The sequence below is a fragment of the Cicer arietinum genome, chromosome 6, assembly GCF_000331145.2.
Source record: "Cicer arietinum cultivar CDC Frontier isolate Library 1 chromosome 6, Cicar.CDCFrontier_v2.0, whole genome shotgun sequence".
Lineage (NCBI taxonomy): Eukaryota > Viridiplantae > Streptophyta > Magnoliopsida > Fabales > Fabaceae > Cicer > Cicer arietinum.
In genome coordinates, this window is record NC_021165.2 from 50024324 (window position 1) to 50044518 (window position 20195).

The 20195-nt window shown below is 30.7% G+C and overlaps 3 protein-coding genes across 3 annotated transcripts; all 3 read right to left on the reverse strand.

The window, feature by feature from the left end:
- Positions 1–9779: 9779 nt before the first annotated feature.
- Positions 9780–10640, reverse strand: LOC140920769 (uncharacterized). Its single transcript, XM_073369592.1, has 2 exons — positions 10199–10640; positions 9780–10003 (listed from the first exon to the last, which is right to left on the reverse strand). The coding sequence occupies exons 1-2, from the start codon at positions 10638–10640 to the stop codon at positions 9780–9782; spliced, it is 666 nt and encodes a 221-aa protein (XP_073225693.1).
- A 7320-nt stretch (positions 10641–17960) lies between these two features.
- Positions 17961–19070, reverse strand: LOC113784783 (uncharacterized). Its single transcript, XM_027331043.1, has 2 exons — positions 18731–19070; positions 17961–18355 (listed from the first exon to the last, which is right to left on the reverse strand). Exons 1-2 carry the CDS (start codon positions 19068–19070, stop codon positions 17961–17963), a joined length of 735 nt encoding a protein of 244 aa, XP_027186844.1.
- A 43-nt stretch (positions 19071–19113) lies between these two features.
- LOC101513919 (uncharacterized) lies at positions 19114–19623 on the reverse strand. The gene is made up of 2 exons (XM_004516079.1): positions 19526–19623; positions 19114–19438 (listed from the first exon to the last, which is right to left on the reverse strand). Exons 1-2 carry the CDS (start codon positions 19621–19623, stop codon positions 19114–19116), a joined length of 423 nt encoding a protein of 140 aa, XP_004516136.1.
- Between the last annotated feature and the right edge of the window lie 572 nt (positions 19624–20195).

Here is a 20195-nt window from a genome sequence, read left to right on the forward strand (position 1 = left end):
ATCAAAGGAATAGTAACAAGTTTGAATGGTGGTCCTTTAGAAGAAGCACATATTCACTTTGTCCTCTTGTCTAATTCAAGTGCTTCTTTGGATCTTATCAAGGTATATTCTAATCATGATTACTATTTAATTCATTCATAGAACTCAAATCATTTTCTACAAATTCTCCTTTTTATGTCCTTAAAATCATTTTTATGTGAACAAATCTCTTTGATTGTTTTTGATAAATACAAACTTTTTTAGCATAAAAAATATTTTGTAATGAGAGATTTATACTTGACATGATATCACATTCATTTTGCTTCCCTTGCGCTCATTATCATGTTCAAATTAAAATGTTGTCTGTTGTGAAAGAAGACAAAAGAGCAAAGAGACATCTTGCTTGTGTTTTGGCATTTTGAAATTTTAAAGGATATCAATTTCAATATATTCAAGGGGAGTTTTTAGAAAATGTTATTTTTCTTAAAACTAGAATCTACTCATTGTTTTCTATGTTAGTATACAGTTCCTTTGTATTCCCCAATCTTTTTATGTTGACAAAGGGGGAGAATTATTTTAGATTTTATGTTTAGATTTTATGTTAGTTCAAAAATCTGAAGCATATTCTGAGGGGGAGTTTTTAAGCTCTCTTTGATTAAAATTAGAATCAGAATTAAAATCTAAATTAACATGTTTGTCATCATCAAAAAGGGGGAGATTGTTGAGACAAAATCTCAATTTAGTGTTTTGATGAAAACAAACATATAGTTAATTAAGAATGTTAATTATGATTCTAAATGTTATGTTAATTTAACTTGTGCTTTTGAGTGTATTAATTCAAAGATAGGATTTAAACAAAGCAAAGAAATCAACATAAAAGGCAAGAAACTGAACAGATAAGAATTGAGAACATTCTTAACAAAGTCTGGAAAACGGAGAATGTTCTCCAATTTCAGAATAATCATCACAGCTCAAAAACCAATCAATCTCCACTAATTAAAAGAAGTTTTAGTCTCTGGATTTTACATCTATATCATCTGCACTTGGAAAGGAACAAATAAGATGATTAGATTCAAAGAAACTACTCAAATCACAAAGAGAGAAAATCACGAATTAGCAAGACCAACAGATCCAAAATCAATCAATCTCCATTAGTTCAAAGAAGATCATGCCTCTGAATTTCATGCTAATGTTATCAGTACTTGGCAAGGAACAAGTTGGAACCATTCTAGTCAAAGAAGGCATTCGAATCACAAAGAGAGAAGTTCACGAATTAGCAAGACCAAACATATCTGAACATTCTTGACAACATTCTGATTTAACTGGACAACACTACAACATCAGCCTCCAGATTGATATACATTCTTCAGTTTGTTATACTTGATCTTCAGCAGCAAACATCTTTCTCCAGAATGACCAAACCAGTCTCCAGATTGATTATCAATCTCCGTTTCTGCAGAATTTCAATTTTGATCTCCTTACTTCTGCAGAAGTTTATAATCATTCACCAAACTGTTTTGGACAGAACCAAGGCTCCAGATCGAAGCTGTAACATCAATAATTACATATGAAGCTTCAAGGATCATTAAACACAAGATAAATCTGACCAAGAACAAAGAAACCAGCCCAGTCAACAAAGTTCAAAAGCTGGAATGTATTTATTCAAATATATTGGTTTTGGTCAAATCTGACAGAGCACTACCAACAGCTCTTTTGATCATTATTAAATGCTCTAAAAATCCTATAAAAAGAAGGCCAAGCTCAAGGAAAAATTAGAGCTTCAAGTACTAAGAAAATTCATTACTCATTTCAATCATACTTGAATTTCTCTCACTCAAATACATTGAATCAAATCTGATTTTTCCCATTTGATTCCTAGAATCATTCTCTTGTATTTTTCTGTCAAAGAATCAAATTTTCACAACCAAGATCAATTTTGGGTTATTTTCTTAAGTTTTTAACAGGAATTTTTTAAAAGGTGCATTTACAATTCAAACCCCCGTTTCTTGTAAATCTACATTGTTACTTCAATAAGTGCTTCTTTTGTTTTTCGCTGTTGCTCTTATTTTTTATGATGTTCACAAATTCTTTTAGAGGACATCAAATAGTCCATTAGGGTTTATGATCAGTGTTGTGATTGCATGAAATCAACATATGAATTAATAGCTCGTATCAAATTTTCAAGGATTATGAATCTGCATCAAACGCTTGTCCGAATCCGTCTTCATTATTGATTCAACGTATCTTGACATAAAATGTAGATGAACATAGGATGACATTATCAGAGGATGTTACACGATTTTTCAGTCAGAAAATAAGTCTTTTATAATTAGCAAAGTTTGATGAAATGTAGACTATTTATCAGAGTGTTGATTTTTATCAGAGGTCTAATTGGATGCTAAGATTATCAGATGCATAATCATCAGAGTGAACTTGTCTCAGAAGATTCAACAAAGGTGTTTTATGAACGAACTTTTCAAAATCAGTTATACTTCAACAGGGTATTGTTGTCTCAGAGTATGGTTTGTAATAGGGTATTGTTGTAACTGCTTTGTTGAGCTTGTCTATTCATCATATAATGCAGCGTAAAAACGTTTAATTCATGTGACAACGATCTACACACTTAAATAAGTTATTAGCACAATAAATTGCTTCCCATAAAATAAGTCACGTTATTGCCAAAACAAGTAGGAGTCATTGTTCTTCAAACCAATTTAGTTATAACAATCTCTCCCTTTTTTATAAAGACAAATATCAATTTTTGTGAACAATTTTTCTTAATAATAAAGTGATAAAAACAAAGTAAAGCAATAAAAAAAAAAAAAGAAGACAATGCTCCCCTTAAAATTGAAAAATAAAACCCAGAGGTTTTTGAAAAAAAAAATGCAGACAACGTTCTGCCAAGAAATTATTTTTACAAACCATACTCCCTTTTGTTATTAGCCAAAAATGAGTGATATACACAAAGCAGATAATCCAAAAAAAATATAATAATAAAAAAGTTGATATATTTCATAGTTAAGAATTTTTTATTTGACGATTTAATTATTAAAATTTATCGTTTATAATAAGTATATATATATATATATATATATCCCGGGAGTAACTCATTTCCTACATAAGTTTTACTTCATCTATCTATCCCCGAGATCAAATATAGGGTTCATGGACTCATGTTTTAATTTCTAAATATAATACTTTTAATTAGATTAATGGATGAGCTGGAAGATGCGCACTTAATTTTCATATAAAATCTATGATAATCATATCCATTACTCTTTGTTCAATTCATTTTAATGTATAAGAAATAATAATAAGTTGATTTTAAAGTATATAAAATGCTTTTACTTTAATCATTATTTTAGGACTAAGCCAACAAATTTTTATATTCTTTAAAAATTTAAATAACAAAATTTATATATTTTAAAAATTATTTATTTATTATTCTTATACTAAAAAGTTGGCACTTGACATCCTGAAAGTGATATTTTTAGTGTGCTATCGATTATACTACGTGTTTTGTTTGTTACATGTTTTGGAAGCCAAGTTGGTATCGTGTCGCCTTAGCTCCACATGAAAGTGCACATGCCAGCTTTTGTGGTCGACACTTCTTATATTTATCTATCTATCATTCCCTTTTCAAAAGAATGTTACCGAGCCAGTAGAATATACTGGAATAAAGTCTTTCTTAAATGAGAATGAATTATATATTTTTATATAAAATATCTATTAACTGATAATAAACTTTACCTATTAACTAATAACTGATAATAAACTTTACCTATTAACTAATAATAAACTTTACCTACAAGACATCAATATAAGAATTTGAGTGAGTTTGAATTTGAATTTAGAATTCTTCGTTTTTTGTTTTAAAATATGTCAGTTTAACTAATAAACTATTTGATTAGATAAAAGTGTACATTATTTTAAGAATATAAAATTTAATCTCTTTTTTTTTTTGTACATACATTAATTTTAAGTTTATCATGAGTGTGAATAATTAAAAACATCTGTTTAGTTTATCTTTTGCTTTAAATTTTATTTATAAAAATATTACTTTAAATTTCCTTTTATTTCAGTATATATAATAGGTTTTGTTTTTCTTTTTAAATAACTCAAATTTTATAAAAAATTATCAATATACACTCTTTTGAAAATTAAACTTTATTGTTTGTCATAATTAGAAGTTGCCATTTGCAAATGCGACTTCCTAAAAGAAGCCCAACTTTGCAATGACGACTTGGTATTGGATTTGATTTTTTTTTTTACATTCAAATTTTTACATTCAACTTTTTTATTTAAATTTAACCGAAAAAATATATTAATTATAAAAAAATATAATTATTATAACTCATTAAATATCATTACTAAAAAACAACACGAATTTTACAAAAATTACGATAAAATTAATGTCAAAGGTGGCCTCCAGTACCACATTGCCGATGTTTTCTCACACCTACGAGATTTTGACGATGTCTTGGTACATCACAAATTTATTATTCATCTTCTTGAGGATGTCGAGGGGGAAGGGCAACAGAAGGACTACTTTCACCTTGAGTCCATTTGGATATCTGATTTAACAGAGTATATGCACTCCTAAAGCTTGGAATATGAAAGTTTTGATGATACATATTATTAAGTAATTGGGTAGTGGACACAGGAATATTATAATGAGTATTGAATGTGTTATACAATAATTCCTCTTCGTTTGATGCAAATGATAGTAGAATGTTGTCTTCTTGTTGTGGTTGTCAAAATTAAATTGTTCCCCCGATGTGAACCTGTAGTATTGATGTGGTGTGTGAGAATAAGTATGAGGAGGCGGTTGAGTGTCAGACGGCGTTGGTATATAATATTGATTTTGTTGTGTTGCGTTGGACATTGGTTCTACTATATCTACGAAAATAAATTTGAATGTTAGTGAATTAATTAAAAGTTTTTTAAATATAATATTTATCTTTTTTTTTATATTTTATCTTTTTGCGAACGAATAATAAGGCTCCAGATTACTTATTGGTGCACTAAATGAAATATGGTACCATGCTCAAGTTTAAAGTAGATATGTATATCTACTGCTCGACATAACATCAGGTTCAGATACACGACACAATTCTCTATAAAGAGTTTCCAAGCACACTGAGCCCTAACTGTATTCTTCAGTCGTAAATCTTTTAACAAGTGCAACCACAAAATGTATATTCTATTGTGGAATTTGTCAAGCATTAATATGCCTCTGATCAATCCTAAAAGTATGCTCTACAACAATATAATGTATAATTATTTATTCGTCTGATGATTCTGGATTCAACGTTGAAAATGTTTCTCGCATCTATTTTAATTTTATAAAATTCCCCTTTCTTTGAGATTCAGGTGGTATGAATCATAACAAATCTAAAAAATCATTTGTCCATGATACCATAGTTGATCCAATAACTGCTTTACCCCCAACACGTAAGCCAAGTAGCAATACAACATCTTCTAATGTTATGGTTACATTCACCCGTTGAAAGATGAAACGTAGGGATGAGAATAGGCCAGGCCTCCTGTCAGGGATCTATGGTCTGACCTACTTATGGCCTGACCTGACCTGTTTAATAAAAAGGCTAGACTTAGACTATTTTTAAATTCTATTTAATGGGTGAGTTTGTTTCAAGAAAAAATCTATTCTTTAAAACCAAAAATCAGTTTTTAGAGTTTAAGGGTGTTTGTTTTAGATTTAAAAAAAAAAAATTTATTTTGTTAGAAAAATCATTTTTTGTTTAATATATATATATACACATATGTACATTTATATTTGTATGTGCAGAGCATCATGTGGTATGGGTAGAACATCATGTAAATTGGTATGGATAGAGCTTGTAGCTTGATATATGTATATGGACTAATTATGTATTCATTTTTTGTTTTTGTTTTCTTGGAGGTGCAGACTTGTTGGTTATTATTTTATTAGATTTGATTATAATTTTTTTAGTTTCCCTTTTATATAAAGGCATAGTTTAGCCTATTTAACAAAAATGTAAAATATAACATTTAAATGTTTTAATGTGAATAAGACTTTTAAATAGGATTTCAGGCCAGGCCAGACCGAAATAAAAAGCCTATGATAGGCCGTATGCCAAACTTAAGCCTAAAAAATTAATCATAGGCCATAATCAAGCATTTCAAAGCCCGATCTGACCTGACCTATTCTCCTAAAGCAGTAATAAGTGAATTGTATATTTTTTTTTATAGTTTTCTATTTTTGATATGTTACCAAACCCGACTTGATTCAACAATGAAATTATTAAAGAATTTGGTACAATGTGTTTATGGGTAAGTGATCTTAAATTTTAAGATGAATCTTGTAAAATATATAAGCAAAGATTAAAAATATATTTGAAGAGAATAGAATGAGATGAATCCTATATTTGCAAGGATTACAATGAAACTATATTTTAGTATAAAATATATAAGAAAATATTATATAGGCTTAATTGCAGTTTTGGTCCCCTTATTTTAGCTGATTTGCAAAAGTAGTCCCCCCATTTTGTTTCTCCCCAGTTTTGGTCCCTCAAACAGAATTTTGGTTCAAAACTTGATGAAATTTCATTTTTTTTACATTTATTTAAGTCACATCATGCCTCAAAATCTCATTTGCAACAATTGTACCTGGAATCTATGATTATAAATAGTGTAGTACGACTTAAAAAAAATGAAATTTCATTAAATTTTTGAACAAAATTCTGTTTGGAGGACCATAACTGGGGAGAAACAAAATGGGGGGGACTACTTTCGCGATTCAGCTAAAATAGGGGGACCAAAACTGCAATTAAGCCTATTATATATCTTATCTTTACATGCATGGGTGCTTTACATAAGGTTGTATAAAGATAGCGCAACAGAGAATCAATGACTTTCTGGTGGGAATATTCAAGCACCTAAAACCGATTGATATTTTCTCATCCCCTCTAAATGTCTCATAACAAACTTATTTATATTAATAAATTAGACTAAATAAATTTTAGAAATAAATGTCTACTATTATGATTATTTAAGATAAATCATCAAGTTTTATATTTCTTTTAAAAACTTACCATAAATTCCAAAAATCATATTTGTGAACATTAAATATAAATCAATCAAATGAAAATCATTCATATTTAATTTACTCCAAAAAATGTCATATTTGTTAATTTGATATTTAATTTTGCTTTATTTTCTATTAAATAAAACAAAAAAGTTTTGAATTAATTTTTTTTTATTACCATGTTATTATTAAACAAAAAAAAGTAATAAATAAAAGTATAACATATATATCTTTTTATTCACAAGCGAATATCATACGAAAAATTAAATACAAATTATACATTGAAATAAAAAATAGAAAGTTATGGTAAAAAGTCCAAAATACCCTTTTTGTTATTTTTTTGTGAATAATAAAAAAGGCGGACAAAATTAGGTGTTGACAACTATCCCTCTTAGGATATCGTTGAGAATTAGGGTAAATAATAAGTAAAGACGGAGACACTAATTGTCACGACCCAAGAACTAAACGCTGTGACGGCGCACAAGCTATACTCCTAGTCTGGAAAACCTATCAACTAACATAACAATTAAACAACTAAATCATTCTCAATAACCATTTCAGAAAATATATATAATTTTTCTTGAAATTTCGACTGAGTATCCTCTGTAACTTCAACATTCCCAAATTTATAAAGTCCCTATTTACAATATTAACTCAATCAATTCATATTTCGAAGAGCATAATCTAATTGTTTAATACATTGTCCGAAAAGGCTTTTAGACTCAAAATAGCTGCAAATTACATCATACTCAACAGACTTTACAAAAAAAAATCCTCGAACAAAGATGCCTACCAAAAAGAAATATGGCCGAGACTTGAGTCTACTAACAACTTGCTACTCAGCTGCCTACGAATCTGAAAACAACATGAAGGGGTAAGTCACAAAGACTTAGTGAGGAGACAACAACCACCATCAACTAGAAGGGAAACATTAAAAAGGCACGAATAACTGTTTTACAATCTTGTGGCGATTATGCTATACCCATAATAACATCATTAAACTTAAAATTTAGTTGTTCAGATATAACTGTTTAAAATTCAATTAATAACGAAGCGAAATCAAAATGAATAACCTTAAAATCATCATAAAAATCAAATAAGTAAAAATACAAATTTTTGCAAACCAAGAGGCGACTTCATCTCGTTGATAGTCTTTTCCTCCTAAGGGTGACCTTTCCCTTAGGGGTGGCTCCATCTAACAGATAGCCCTCTCCTCTCAATCGTGCAACGCATCATCACACATCAATTAGGGAGCTTAAATCTCGTTGATAGCCATCTCCTCCTACGAATGATATTTCTCATAGGGGAGGCTTCATCTAACGGGTAACTCTCCCTAATCAAAACGAGGTAAATAGGTGCACATAACGCCGTTAACGATTTCCAAAAAACACGTATTCAAAATCATCTCTCATTTCATCGTAATTCATGGAAAACATATTCAATCGCATACCAATTCACTATTTAAATACTTTTAACTCATACGTAAATCAAACTAATAATATATTATATAACAAAAGACCATTAAAATAAATAAATGACGAAATTGAGATAAACTTCAATGGTTGTGTTACCCAAATTTTTAAATAAATATTTAACATATAAAGCAAGTAAAATAATAATTATAGTATTATAAAATATATGACGATGACCTTTGTCAACTCACAACTATGGAGAATCGCATAAGTTTGTTCTTCAACAACTCACAGAGTAGTAGACATGACCTTAGCTGACAAATTAGGGTAAAAAATATTCTCAAGACTTTTGAAAAAATTATTCTAAAGTTTCGCTAACTCTAAGAAACCATAAAAATCATTTAAATCTACTTTAAACACAAAAATAAGATTTTTAACCAAAACTACATTTTTTTTTTATAGGTATTCATACTAGTACTAGAGTTGTGTATTTACCTCAAAGAGTCTCAATAAAAAACTCTCAAGAGATAAGTACCCTTTTCCTTTCTTAAAGCACAAATCCTAACCCAAAAATTCTAACTAAGAGAGTTTCTAGGAGTATGAGAAATTATGCTCTTGGGGATGTTAAATCCCTTTACGTCTCACTTTGCGATATAATATAGCTACCAGATGCCCAACGTATGATAGACTCTCATTTAACTGCACGTCTTCATGATTAATCACATGAGTAAGGTCATGAAGATACTTCTGAAGCATCGAAATATGAAAGATCAGATGTACTCCCGAGAGATCCCGTGGAAGTGCCAAATAGGACGCTGCTGGTCCGACTCTCTCTAAAACTTCAAATGGTCCAATGAACCTTGGACTTAGTTTTCCCTTTTTACCATACCCCAAAACTCTTTTCATTTGTGAAACTCGTTATAATACATGTTCTCCTACTGAAAACTCTAAGGGACGATGCCTCTTATAAGAATAAGATTTTTGTCTACTCCGAGCTGTCACTAAGTGATCCCGAATCAAATTAACTTTTTCAATGGCATCTTGAACCAACTCTGGACCGACTAGTTTAGCATCACTAACTTCAAACCATCCTATTGGAGACCTACACTGTGTTCCGTACAAAGCCTTAAACGGAGCCATCTAAATACTAGATTGATAACTATTATTGTATGCAAATTCCATTAAGGGAAAATGTTGATCCCAACTACCCCTAAGATCTAGAACACAAGCATGAAGCATATCTTCCTATATTTGTGTAGTCCTTTCAGACTGACCACCAGTTTGAGGATGAAAAGTTGTGCTAAGCTTCAAACGAGTTCCTAATGAAGTTTGGAACGACTACCAAAATTGAGCAAAAATTGAGCCCCACGATAATAAATAATAGACATCAGTACACCATGCAAAGAGACAATTTCATACAAATAAAGTTTAGCATATTGAGATGTTGTATACGTAGTCTTCATAGGAAAAATGTGTGCATATTTGGTCAACCGATCTATAATCACCCACACTGAGTCATAACGCTTTTGGATTCGTGGTAATCCTGTGACAAAATCCATAACGATGCCTTCTCACTTCCACTCAGGTATTTCAACAAGTTGAAGAAACGTCGCAGGCTTTTGGTGCTTAGCTTTTACTTGTTGACACACTAAGCCCTTAGAGACAAAATATGCTATGTCTCTGTTCATCCCTTCCCACCAATACAAAATCTCTCAAGTCTTGATACATCTTATAGAACCTGGGTGAATAGTATAAGAAGAATGATGAGCCTCCTCTAAAATTTGTCTCCTTAAGCCACCAACATTTGCAACACACAATTGAGACTTCAACCTCAGCACACCATCAAAATCAACTGAAAAGTCTGAAATTTTACCATTCTGAACATTATTTACCATATTCACCAAGTACGAGTCTTGACTTTGAGCTTCCTTGATATCATCTACTATAGTTGGATGAATTTGTACGTGCGCTAAAAATAACCTCGAATGACCATGTTCAAATTGAATTCCACTTTCAACAATTTCTTGAAATGCTTTAACTATTGACCTTTTTACTTCTGCAATATACGTGATACTGCCCCTGGATTTGCTACTCAAAGCATTTGCAACAACATTTGCAACAACATTTGCCTTCCCTAGATGGTATAAGATTGTGCAATCACAATCTTTCAAGACTTCCATCCATCTTCTTTGTCTTAAATTTAAATCTCACTGCTGAAAGATATACTTAAGACTTTTATGGTCGTTATAAATCTCACAAGTTTCACCATATAGATAGTGCCTCCAAATCTAAAGAGAAAAAAATAACTGCAGCCATTTCCAAATCATGTATGGGATAGTTCATCTCATGCCTCTTGAAGTGCCTAGATGCATAGACAATAACCTTACCTTGTTGCATAAGTACACAACCGAGACCAACTCTAGAAGCATCACAATAAACTGCATAACTTTCACCACCTATAGGTAATGCCAAAATAGGTACTGGAATCAAGTACTCCTTCAATTTTTGAAATGTATTGTAGTGATGATATGTGATTATCATCATTTCATAACAAAACCATTTAGATGACAATAAAAGTGTGACTAAGAGAAAAAATTTGTGGTGTGGATAGTGATCATAAACTTGGTCTATTTATAGAGTTTCAAAGACATTGAAAATATTTGTTTGAAAATAAACAGATATTTTTATTGAATACAAACATTACAATTATAGTTGAGTTAACGGTCGAAAAAGTAATAAAATTTCATCTGTCGGACAAACAAACATAACATGAAGCTTTATTGGCCCCATTTCATAAATGCATACTCGTTCAAATAAGGACTTTGATGACCAATTGGAGGACATGCATGGCTTCACACATGAAGAGTAAGCCACTTTGAAAATCAGGAATTTTTTGATGGAGGACTAGCGAAGGAGGAATATATTCCAATGTGATGTTTTAATTATATTTAGATTTAACGATGTTAAATTTTTTGTAACAAAAGTTGAATGGAAGGACTATTTTAAAATAAAACTATATTTACAGGGATGTGAACCAAACAAAATTTTTTACAAGAGCCAAAATAATAAAGGTTATAATTACAAGGACCAAAATAATAAAGAAAATTTATAATTGCGAGGACCAAAGACATATTTAAACCTTTTCAAAACTATGAATTCTACTAACCTGAACCATATCAACCTAAACCATATCCACTTGAACCATACTTTGACCAAGTCAAAACATATGAATCTAAACCATCTCAACCTGAACTGTATATTCCACTAGGTGATGTGAGCAACTTTGACCAAGAAGAAATATGTGAGGAAAGTGAAGAAGAAATGTACTTCGATGAGGAGGACGACAATGACGACCTATAGCCATAACCCCATCCCATTGCAACGACATACGATCCACCATTCTATATGCTAAAAACCTAAACTTGGATTATGCTGACCAATTCGCTGAATTTAATATGCCTTCTAATGAACCACCTCTATTAGATGCATCTCTTGATATTGAAATGAAGTTTAATAACAAACTAGATTGTCAGCTTGCAATTAAGCACTATCACATTAAAAACTCAATCAATTATCGTATAATGCAATTTGATCAATACAAGTATGTAATTAAATGACTGGATCCACAATGGTTATTCAAATGCAGGGTTCACTAAGCCAAAAAAGTAAACATCGAGTGATTGGTCGTTTGAAGGTGCCCCAAAATTGTGCAAATTCCTCTATGTCTAGGTTCAAATTCTGTAAACCACTTGTCTCAGTTGTGGAACTTGGTTGTACCACAAGTACAAGGGGACTCTGTTGCTAGCCATTGCACAAGATGGGAACAAAAATACAATTCTCATTGTTTATGCACTTGTGGAAGGTGTGACTGCAGTTGCTTTGAGCTTCTTTTTGAAAAATCTGAAAAGGTATATCACACCTCAAGTCAACATTTGTTTGATTTCAGATAGACAAAAATACATTAAAAATGCTTATAATGATCCAAATAATGGTTGGCATGAACCTTCGTCAACACATGTGTACTACATCTGAAACATTGCACAAAATTTCATGACAGATTTCAAGGACAAGGAACTTTAGAAAAATAGTTGTTTGTATGAGTAATGATCTAATTCTTCTTAGTATATTTTCCATATATCACTTTATAATACTTGACAATTTTTACCTCACCTATAATAGGATATGCAATAAGTGAGCCATCATTCAAATATTACCGTAATGAATTTAGGATGAAAAATCCAAAGGCTTTAAGATAGGTCGATGATATCCCATCAAAATAATGGAGTATGACGTATTCTTAAGGTCGACGATGCAGACACATGACAACAAACATTGTCGAGTAAATAGATACAATGTTCAAGAGTACACACAATCCCCCAATCACTGCTTTGGTCCAATCAACTTACTATAGATTGAGAGTTTTATATGCAGAAATGGGACAACAACAACATGCATCATTAGCTTTTGGTCGAGTATATGCAGAATATTGCATGGAGAAGATTAAATATGAAGTTGGTAAGTCTAACACTCACCATGTCATGCGATTCGACCAAAACTGTTATTCTTTCATGATGCATGAAATAGTAAATTCAAGAGAGGGGCGACCAATTGGTTATTTTGAAGTCAACCTTCAAAGAAAATGGTGTGATTTTGTAAAGTTTCAGGATATGCACGTGCGTTGTTCACATGTTATAACTGTATGTTCTTATGCTAATCATAACTGTTTAGTGTATATGGCTGACCTGTACAAGGTTGTTAATATATTCAACATCTACAAAGAAGATTTTCCACCTATACCAAATTAAGGATATTGGCCCATATATGAAGGTGAGATAGTGAATCACAATCATAAAATGCAGATAATTAAAAAAAAATCGTCCAAATAATACATGTATTAGAACTGAAATGGACGTTAGAGAAAAACTGCCAAGAAAATACGGACTATGTCGGTTATTTAGTCATACTCAAAAGTATTGTCCAAATATTACCTGCAACTCTAGTCAATCTGCATAATTTTTGTAAAATTATGTTGTTTTTTATGAATGGTTTATATTAATTATATATATACTTTTTTCAGTTAACTTTAAAAAAAAATCGATGAAAGAAGTTATGACACCCTAAACCCAAAGATACATACATATATATATATATATATATATATATATATAATAAGTTATATCATATTTTTATAAAAAATTATAGCGGATAAATAAAAAATCTTTCAATGGAAAATGAAATTTTTGTTAGTTATTTAGGATATCACATTTCTCAAAATACAAATGTAACACTTTAAATTTTCTTCTTCTTATAAAACACTGAAATCTCAATGAATTTGATTTAACTATAATTTTTAATTTAATTCCAAAAACTTATCAGTACTTATAAGGTTTTCATACAAAAAATCGTTTCTAAATAAAAAAGTAAAATACAAATTATAACTCTTATTTCTAATATCACCTATTAGAGTTGAGTTTCTCCCAACCCGAACTTCAAGACTCATTAAACTATAAGAAGTTCGATTTCGCAAACGTAGGGCCAAGCCAGTCATACACAAACAACAAAAGAGGTAAGTTTCGAAATCACGTTGATAATATAATATAAATAAAAAGAACACACAAATAACCATAATAGACCATATCATAACACATAATCTCATTATAATGTAACATCAAAATCACTCATTATCTCATTATAAGATGCATCAAATCATCTATGATAAATTATTATCACTTTTGAAACACATTAATCATAACAAAACAATCACACGAAAGTGCAATATTATGCATGAGCTTAGACTCTACTTATTCATAATTTGGAACTATTCTAACTCTGAAGTACTTGGTTCTGAGGCTTGATATTATACCATCATGCAAGTGGACGAACAATTCAAATTGACCATTTCCTTATAGATTCCCTCACCTCAACCTAAGACACATATACACGATAGTTGAGGTAAACACATGTTGCATGGTAGCTCCCGACATTTGGAGGGCTACCTCCAGGTCTCTTAGGAGTTCCATACTCAAATACCTCCAAGGTTTAACATTCTTGCCTTAAGGATCAACAATATACCGCCACAATCAGACTCATTCAGTTTTACTTCTCCAACATCACTAGGCTTTCTATCCACTACTATGATGTCTATTTTTCCCTATAGTTGCCCTGGGCTACTCCATAAAGAGCACTATCTTTAGCCAAAGTTAGAATCATCACTATTTCATCAATTATGGGGATACTTCAAAATTCTCATCACAAATTTATAACATCACTATCATCACATAAACTTATCACAAATTTATAACATCACTATTATCGTGTCTGGTTTGTCCAGGAAAAAGGTGTCTCCACCAATTTTATTTTATTAAAGGAAAAATTGAATAAAACCCTAAAATATTTATCTTTAACCAAAAATTCAAATTCAAGAGCCGATTACGAGTAGAGAAAGTATCATCATCATACACCATCCATGAAAACGGTTACCCTATAAATAATTGTATACAAACTATTTATTTATTTTATTCCAAAAAGATTAGTAAAAAAAGAAAAAAAAATTTACATTAGTAAAAGAAGAAAATATTTTTTTTTTATTAATTTGGTTTGACAAGGGGATGACCTTGGTCCTATGTATCCTAATGTGCAATAGGAAAATAAAAAAAAACGTAAATCTTTGTAGAAAATATATGTGGATTTGTTGATTTTATTATTTATCAATTTCAATTTTTATTTGTACGACGGTCATAGGAGACTAATACCAAACGACACATTGAAAAACAATTAGGCGGTCCAACAATGGACAAGTTTGATACGGTGAAAAAGATATCAATATGTTGTTTTTCATTTTTATCCATTTTTATTTATCTTAATTTTCTAAATATTTTCAAATTTACTTGAATGAGTAGAACCATAAAAGATACAAAAACAATGTAAGTAGTCTTGCTATATAAACAAAGTTAACATGAACAAAAAACCAAGACATTGATTCATAAAAAAAGATACAAGAAAAACAACAAAGATAATAATAATGAAAAAAACAAACTAGTGCACTAATTTGTTTCATAGAAAAAAATTTATATACCAATTTCGTAAGCATGTTTTTCCTTTCTTTTTATATTCGTCTCCGAGTTTTGTTGTTGTTGAAATGAGTGCTTTTACATAAGGTTGTATAAAGATGGCGCAACAGAGAATAAATGACTTTCTGGTGGAAATATTCAAGCACCTAAAATCAATTGATATTTTCTCCTCCCCTCTAAATGTCTCATAACACACTTATTTATTTTAATAAATTAGGTTAAATAAATTTTAGAAATAAATGTCTACTATTATGATTAATTAAGATGAATCGTCAAGTTTTATATTTCTTATAAAAACATACCTTAAATTCCAAAAATCATATTTGTGAACATTAAATATAAATCAATCAAATCAAAATCATTCATATTTAATTTACTCCAAAAAATGTCATATTTGTTAATTTGATATTTAATTTTGTTTTATTTTCTATTAAATAAAATAAAAAAGTTTTGAATTAAATTTTTCTACCATGTTATTATTAAACAAAAAAAGTAATAAATAAAAGTCTAACATATATATCTTTTTATTCACAAGCGAATATCATACGAAAAATTAAATTAAAATTATATATTGAAATAAAAAAATAGAAAGTTATGGTAAAAAGTCCAAAATACCCTTTTTGTTATTTTTTTGTGAATAATAAAAAAGGCGGACAAAATTAGGTCTTAACAATTGTCCCTCTTAGGATATCGTTGAGAATTAGGGTAAATAATAAGTAAAGACGAAGACACTAATTGTCACAACCCAAAAACTAAACGTTGTGACCGGCGTACAAGCTATACTCCTAGCATGGAAAACATATTAACTAACTTAACAATTAAACAACTAAATCGTTCTCAATAACCATTTCAGAAAATATATATAATATTTCTCAAAATTTCGACTGAATATTCTCTGTAACTTCAACATTCCCAAATTTATAAAGTCCATATTTACAATATTAACTCAATCAATTCATATTTCAAAGAGCATAATCTAATTGTTTAATACATTGCCCAAAAAGACTTCTAGATCCAAAATAGCTGCAAGTTACATCAGATTGAACAAAATTTACAAAATATGATACTCGATCAAAGAGGCCTACCAAAAAGAAATATGGTCGAGACTTAAATCTAATAACAGCTTGCTACGCAGCTGCCTACGAACCTGAAAAAAATAAACAACATGAAGGGGTAAGTCACATAGACCTAGTGAGGAGACAACAACCACCATCAACTAGAAGGGAAACACAAAAAGGCACGAATAACTGTTTTAAAATCTTGTGGCGATTATGCTATACACATATTAACATCGTTAATCTTATAATTTAGTTGTTCAGATATAAATATTAAAAATTCAATTAATAGCGAAGCGAAATCAAAATGAATAACCTTAAAATCATCATAAAAATCAAACAAGTAAAAATACAAATTCTTGCGAACCAAGAGGCAGCTTCATCTCATTGATAGCCCTTTCCTCCTAAGGTCGGCCATTAAAATATTCAATCGCATAACAATTCACTATTTAAATACTTTTAACTCATACGTAAATCAAACTAATAACATATTATATAACAAAGACCATTAAAATAAATAAACGGAGAAATCGAGATAAATGTCAATGGTTGTGTTCCCAAATTTTTAAATAAATACTTTAACATAGAAAACAAGTAAAATAATAATTATAGTATTATAAATATCTGACAATGACCTTGGTCAACTCACAACTATGGAGAATCGCTTAAGTTTGTTCTCCAACAACTTACAGAGTATCACACAGGACCTCAGCTGACAAATCAGAGTAAAAATTATTCTCAAGACTTTAGAAAAAATTATTCTAAAGTTTCGCTAACACTAAGAAACCATAAAAATCATATAAATATACTCTAACCACAAAAAAATTATTTTTAACCAAAACTACATTTTTTTATAGATATTCATACTAGTATTAGAGTTGTGTATTTACCTCAAAGAGTCTTAATAAACATTTCTCAAGAGATGTGTACCCTTTTCCTTTCTTAGAGCACAAACCCTAACCCAAAAATCCTAACTAAAAGAATTTGTAGGAGTATAAAAAATTATGCTCTTGGGGATGTTATATTCTTTTTAAGGGTTTAAGTGTTGTGGAGTGAGAAGAAAAGAAAAGAAAAGAAAAAGAAAAAAAATGAAAATGGGGTGAGGATGATGAAGTAACAGAGAGAGAGAGAGAGAAGGAGGAGAAGAAGGAAATAGTGAGGTGGAAAAAAGAAAGTGGGGGTTAGAGTTGGTTTTAGTTTATTTATTTATTTATTTTTATTATATATATATATATATATATATATATATATAAATATATATATATATATATATATATATATATATATATTTTAAAAGACACATGACATGCCGATCTCCTCCCCTTATAAAAATTCATCCACGAAGTTATTTGACTTTTATTTATTTATTAAAATACTATTCACCTTGAGTTTCAACATAAGTGTGGGTACTTTGCACGAATGACTTATTCGGGTTTCCACGTAGTTTCTTCACCGAATGGACCACACCAAAAAGAACTATTACTGAAACAACATCTTTTGAGCGTAAATGTCTCACTTGGCGATCTAATCTAGCTACCAGATACCCAATGTATGATAGACTTTCATCTAACTGCACGTCTTCATGATTAAGCACGTGAGAAGGGTCATGAAGATACTTCCGAAGCATCGAAATATGAAAGACCAGATGAACTCCCGAGAGATCCGGTGGAAGTGCCAAACAGTACGCTACCGGTCCGACTCTCTCTAAAACTTCAAATGGTTTAATGAACCTTGGAATTAGTTTTCCCTTTTTACCATACCCCAAAACTCCTTTTATTGGTGAAACTCGTTAGAATACATGTTTTCCTACTAAAAACTCTAAGGGACGATGCCTCTTATAAGAATAAGATTTTTGTCTACTCCGAGCTGTCACTAAGTGATCCCGAATCAAATTAACTTTTTCAATGGCATCTTGAACGAACTCTCGACCGACTAGTTTAGCTTGACTAACTTCAAACCATCCTATTGGAGACCTACACCGTCTTCCGTACAAAGCCTTAAACAAAGAGATCTAAATACTAGATTGATAACTATTATTGTATTCAAATTATATCAAGGGCAAATGTTGATCTCAACTACCCCCAAGATTCAGAACACAAGCACAAATCACATCTTCCTATATTTGTGTAGTCCTTTTAGACTGACCATCTGTTTGAGGATGAAAAGTTGTGCTAAACTTAGATTGAGTTCCTAATGAAGTTTGGAACGACTTCCAAAGTTGAGCAATAAATTGAGCCCCACGGTTAGAAATAATAGACATCAGTACACTATGCAAAGAGACAATTTCATCCAAATAAAGTTTAGCATATTGAGATGCTGTATACGTAGTCTTCACATGCAAAATATGTGCAGATTTGGTCAACCGGTCTATAATCACCCACACTGAGTGATAACCCTTTTGGTTTTGTGGTAATCCTGTGACAAAATCCATAGCGATGCCTTCCCACTTCCACTCAAGTATTTCAACATGTTGAAGAAACCCCATAGGCTTTTGGTGCTCAGCTTTTACTTGTTGACACACTAAGCACTTAGAGACAAAATCTGCTACGTCTCTGTTCATCCCTTCCCACCAATACAAAATCTCTCAAGTCTTGATACATCTTATTAAAACCTTTGTGAATAGTATAAGAAGAATGATGAGCCTCCTCTAAAATTTTCCTTCTTAAGCCACCAACATTTGCAACACACAATAGAGACTTCAACCTCAAAACACCATTAGAATCACCTGAAAAGTATGAAATTTTACCATTCTGAACATTATTTACCATATTCACCAAGTGTGGGTCTTGACTTTGAGCTTCCTTAATATCATCAACTATAGTTGGACGAATTTGTACGTGCGCTAAAAATAACCTCGAATGACCAAATTCAAATTTAATTCCACTTTCAACAATTTCTTGAAATTCTTTAACTATTGACCTTTTTACTTCTGCAATGTACGTGATATTGCCCATGGATTTCCTACTCAAAGCATCTACAACAACATTGCCGTCCCTAGGTGGTATAAGATTGCAATCATAATCTTTCAAGAGTTCCATCCATCTTCTTTGTCTTAAATTTAAATCTCGCTATTGAAAGATATACTTAAGACTTTTATTGTCGGTATAAATCTCAAAAGTTTCACCATATAGATAGTGCCTCCAAATAAAACTGAAATTTAGAGATTTTGGCATATAATTGCTTATCTCTTAATGTTTGCAAAACCAACCTTAAATGTCACTCGTGTTCTTCTTTACGCTTGGATTAAACAAGGATATTATCAATAAACACAATCACGAATTGATCCAAGAATGGTTTAAAAATGTGATTAATCAAATCCATGAAAGCTTCTAGGGCATTAGTAAGCCCAAATGACATAACCAGAAATTCATAATGTCCATAATGCGTGGGAAAAGTTGTCTTCGTTATATCATCCTTTTTATTTAATCTACAACTGGTGATACCCCCGACTGCAAATCAGTCTTAGCAAAACATTGAGCTCCTTGAAGTTGGTCAAACAACTCATCAATGCGCGACAAAGGGTATTTATTCTTTACAATTACTTCATTCAACTGTCTATAGTCTACACACAACCTCATGGATCCATCTTTCTTCTCTACAAATAAGACTG

Bases quoted from the DNA above. Each gene is read 5' to 3' on its own strand.
- LOC140920769 (XM_073369592.1), bottom strand. From the start codon at position 10,640: ATGGAAGTCTTGAAAGATTGTGATTGCACAATCTTATACCATCTAGGG. The intron at 10,004-10,198 runs GTTCTATAAGAT...ATTTTGTCACAG, and splicing joins TTCTTATACTATTCACCCAG to GATTACCACGAATCCAAAAG.
- LOC113784783 (XM_027331043.1), bottom strand. From the start codon at position 19,070: ATGGGGTTTCTTCAACATGTTGAAATACTTGAGTGGAAGTGGGAAGGC. The intron at 18,356-18,730 runs GTCAGTCTAAAA...CACCAATAAAAG, and splicing joins TTTTCATCCTCAAACAGATG to GAGTTTTGGGGTATGGTAAA.
- LOC101513919 (XM_004516079.1), bottom strand. From the start codon at position 19,623: ATGGAACTCTTGAAAGATTATGATTGCAATCTTATACCACCTAGGGAC. The intron at 19,439-19,525 runs GTACATTGCAGA...TGGTCATTCGAG, and splicing joins AAATCCATGGGCAATATCAC to GTTATTTTTAGCGCACGTAC.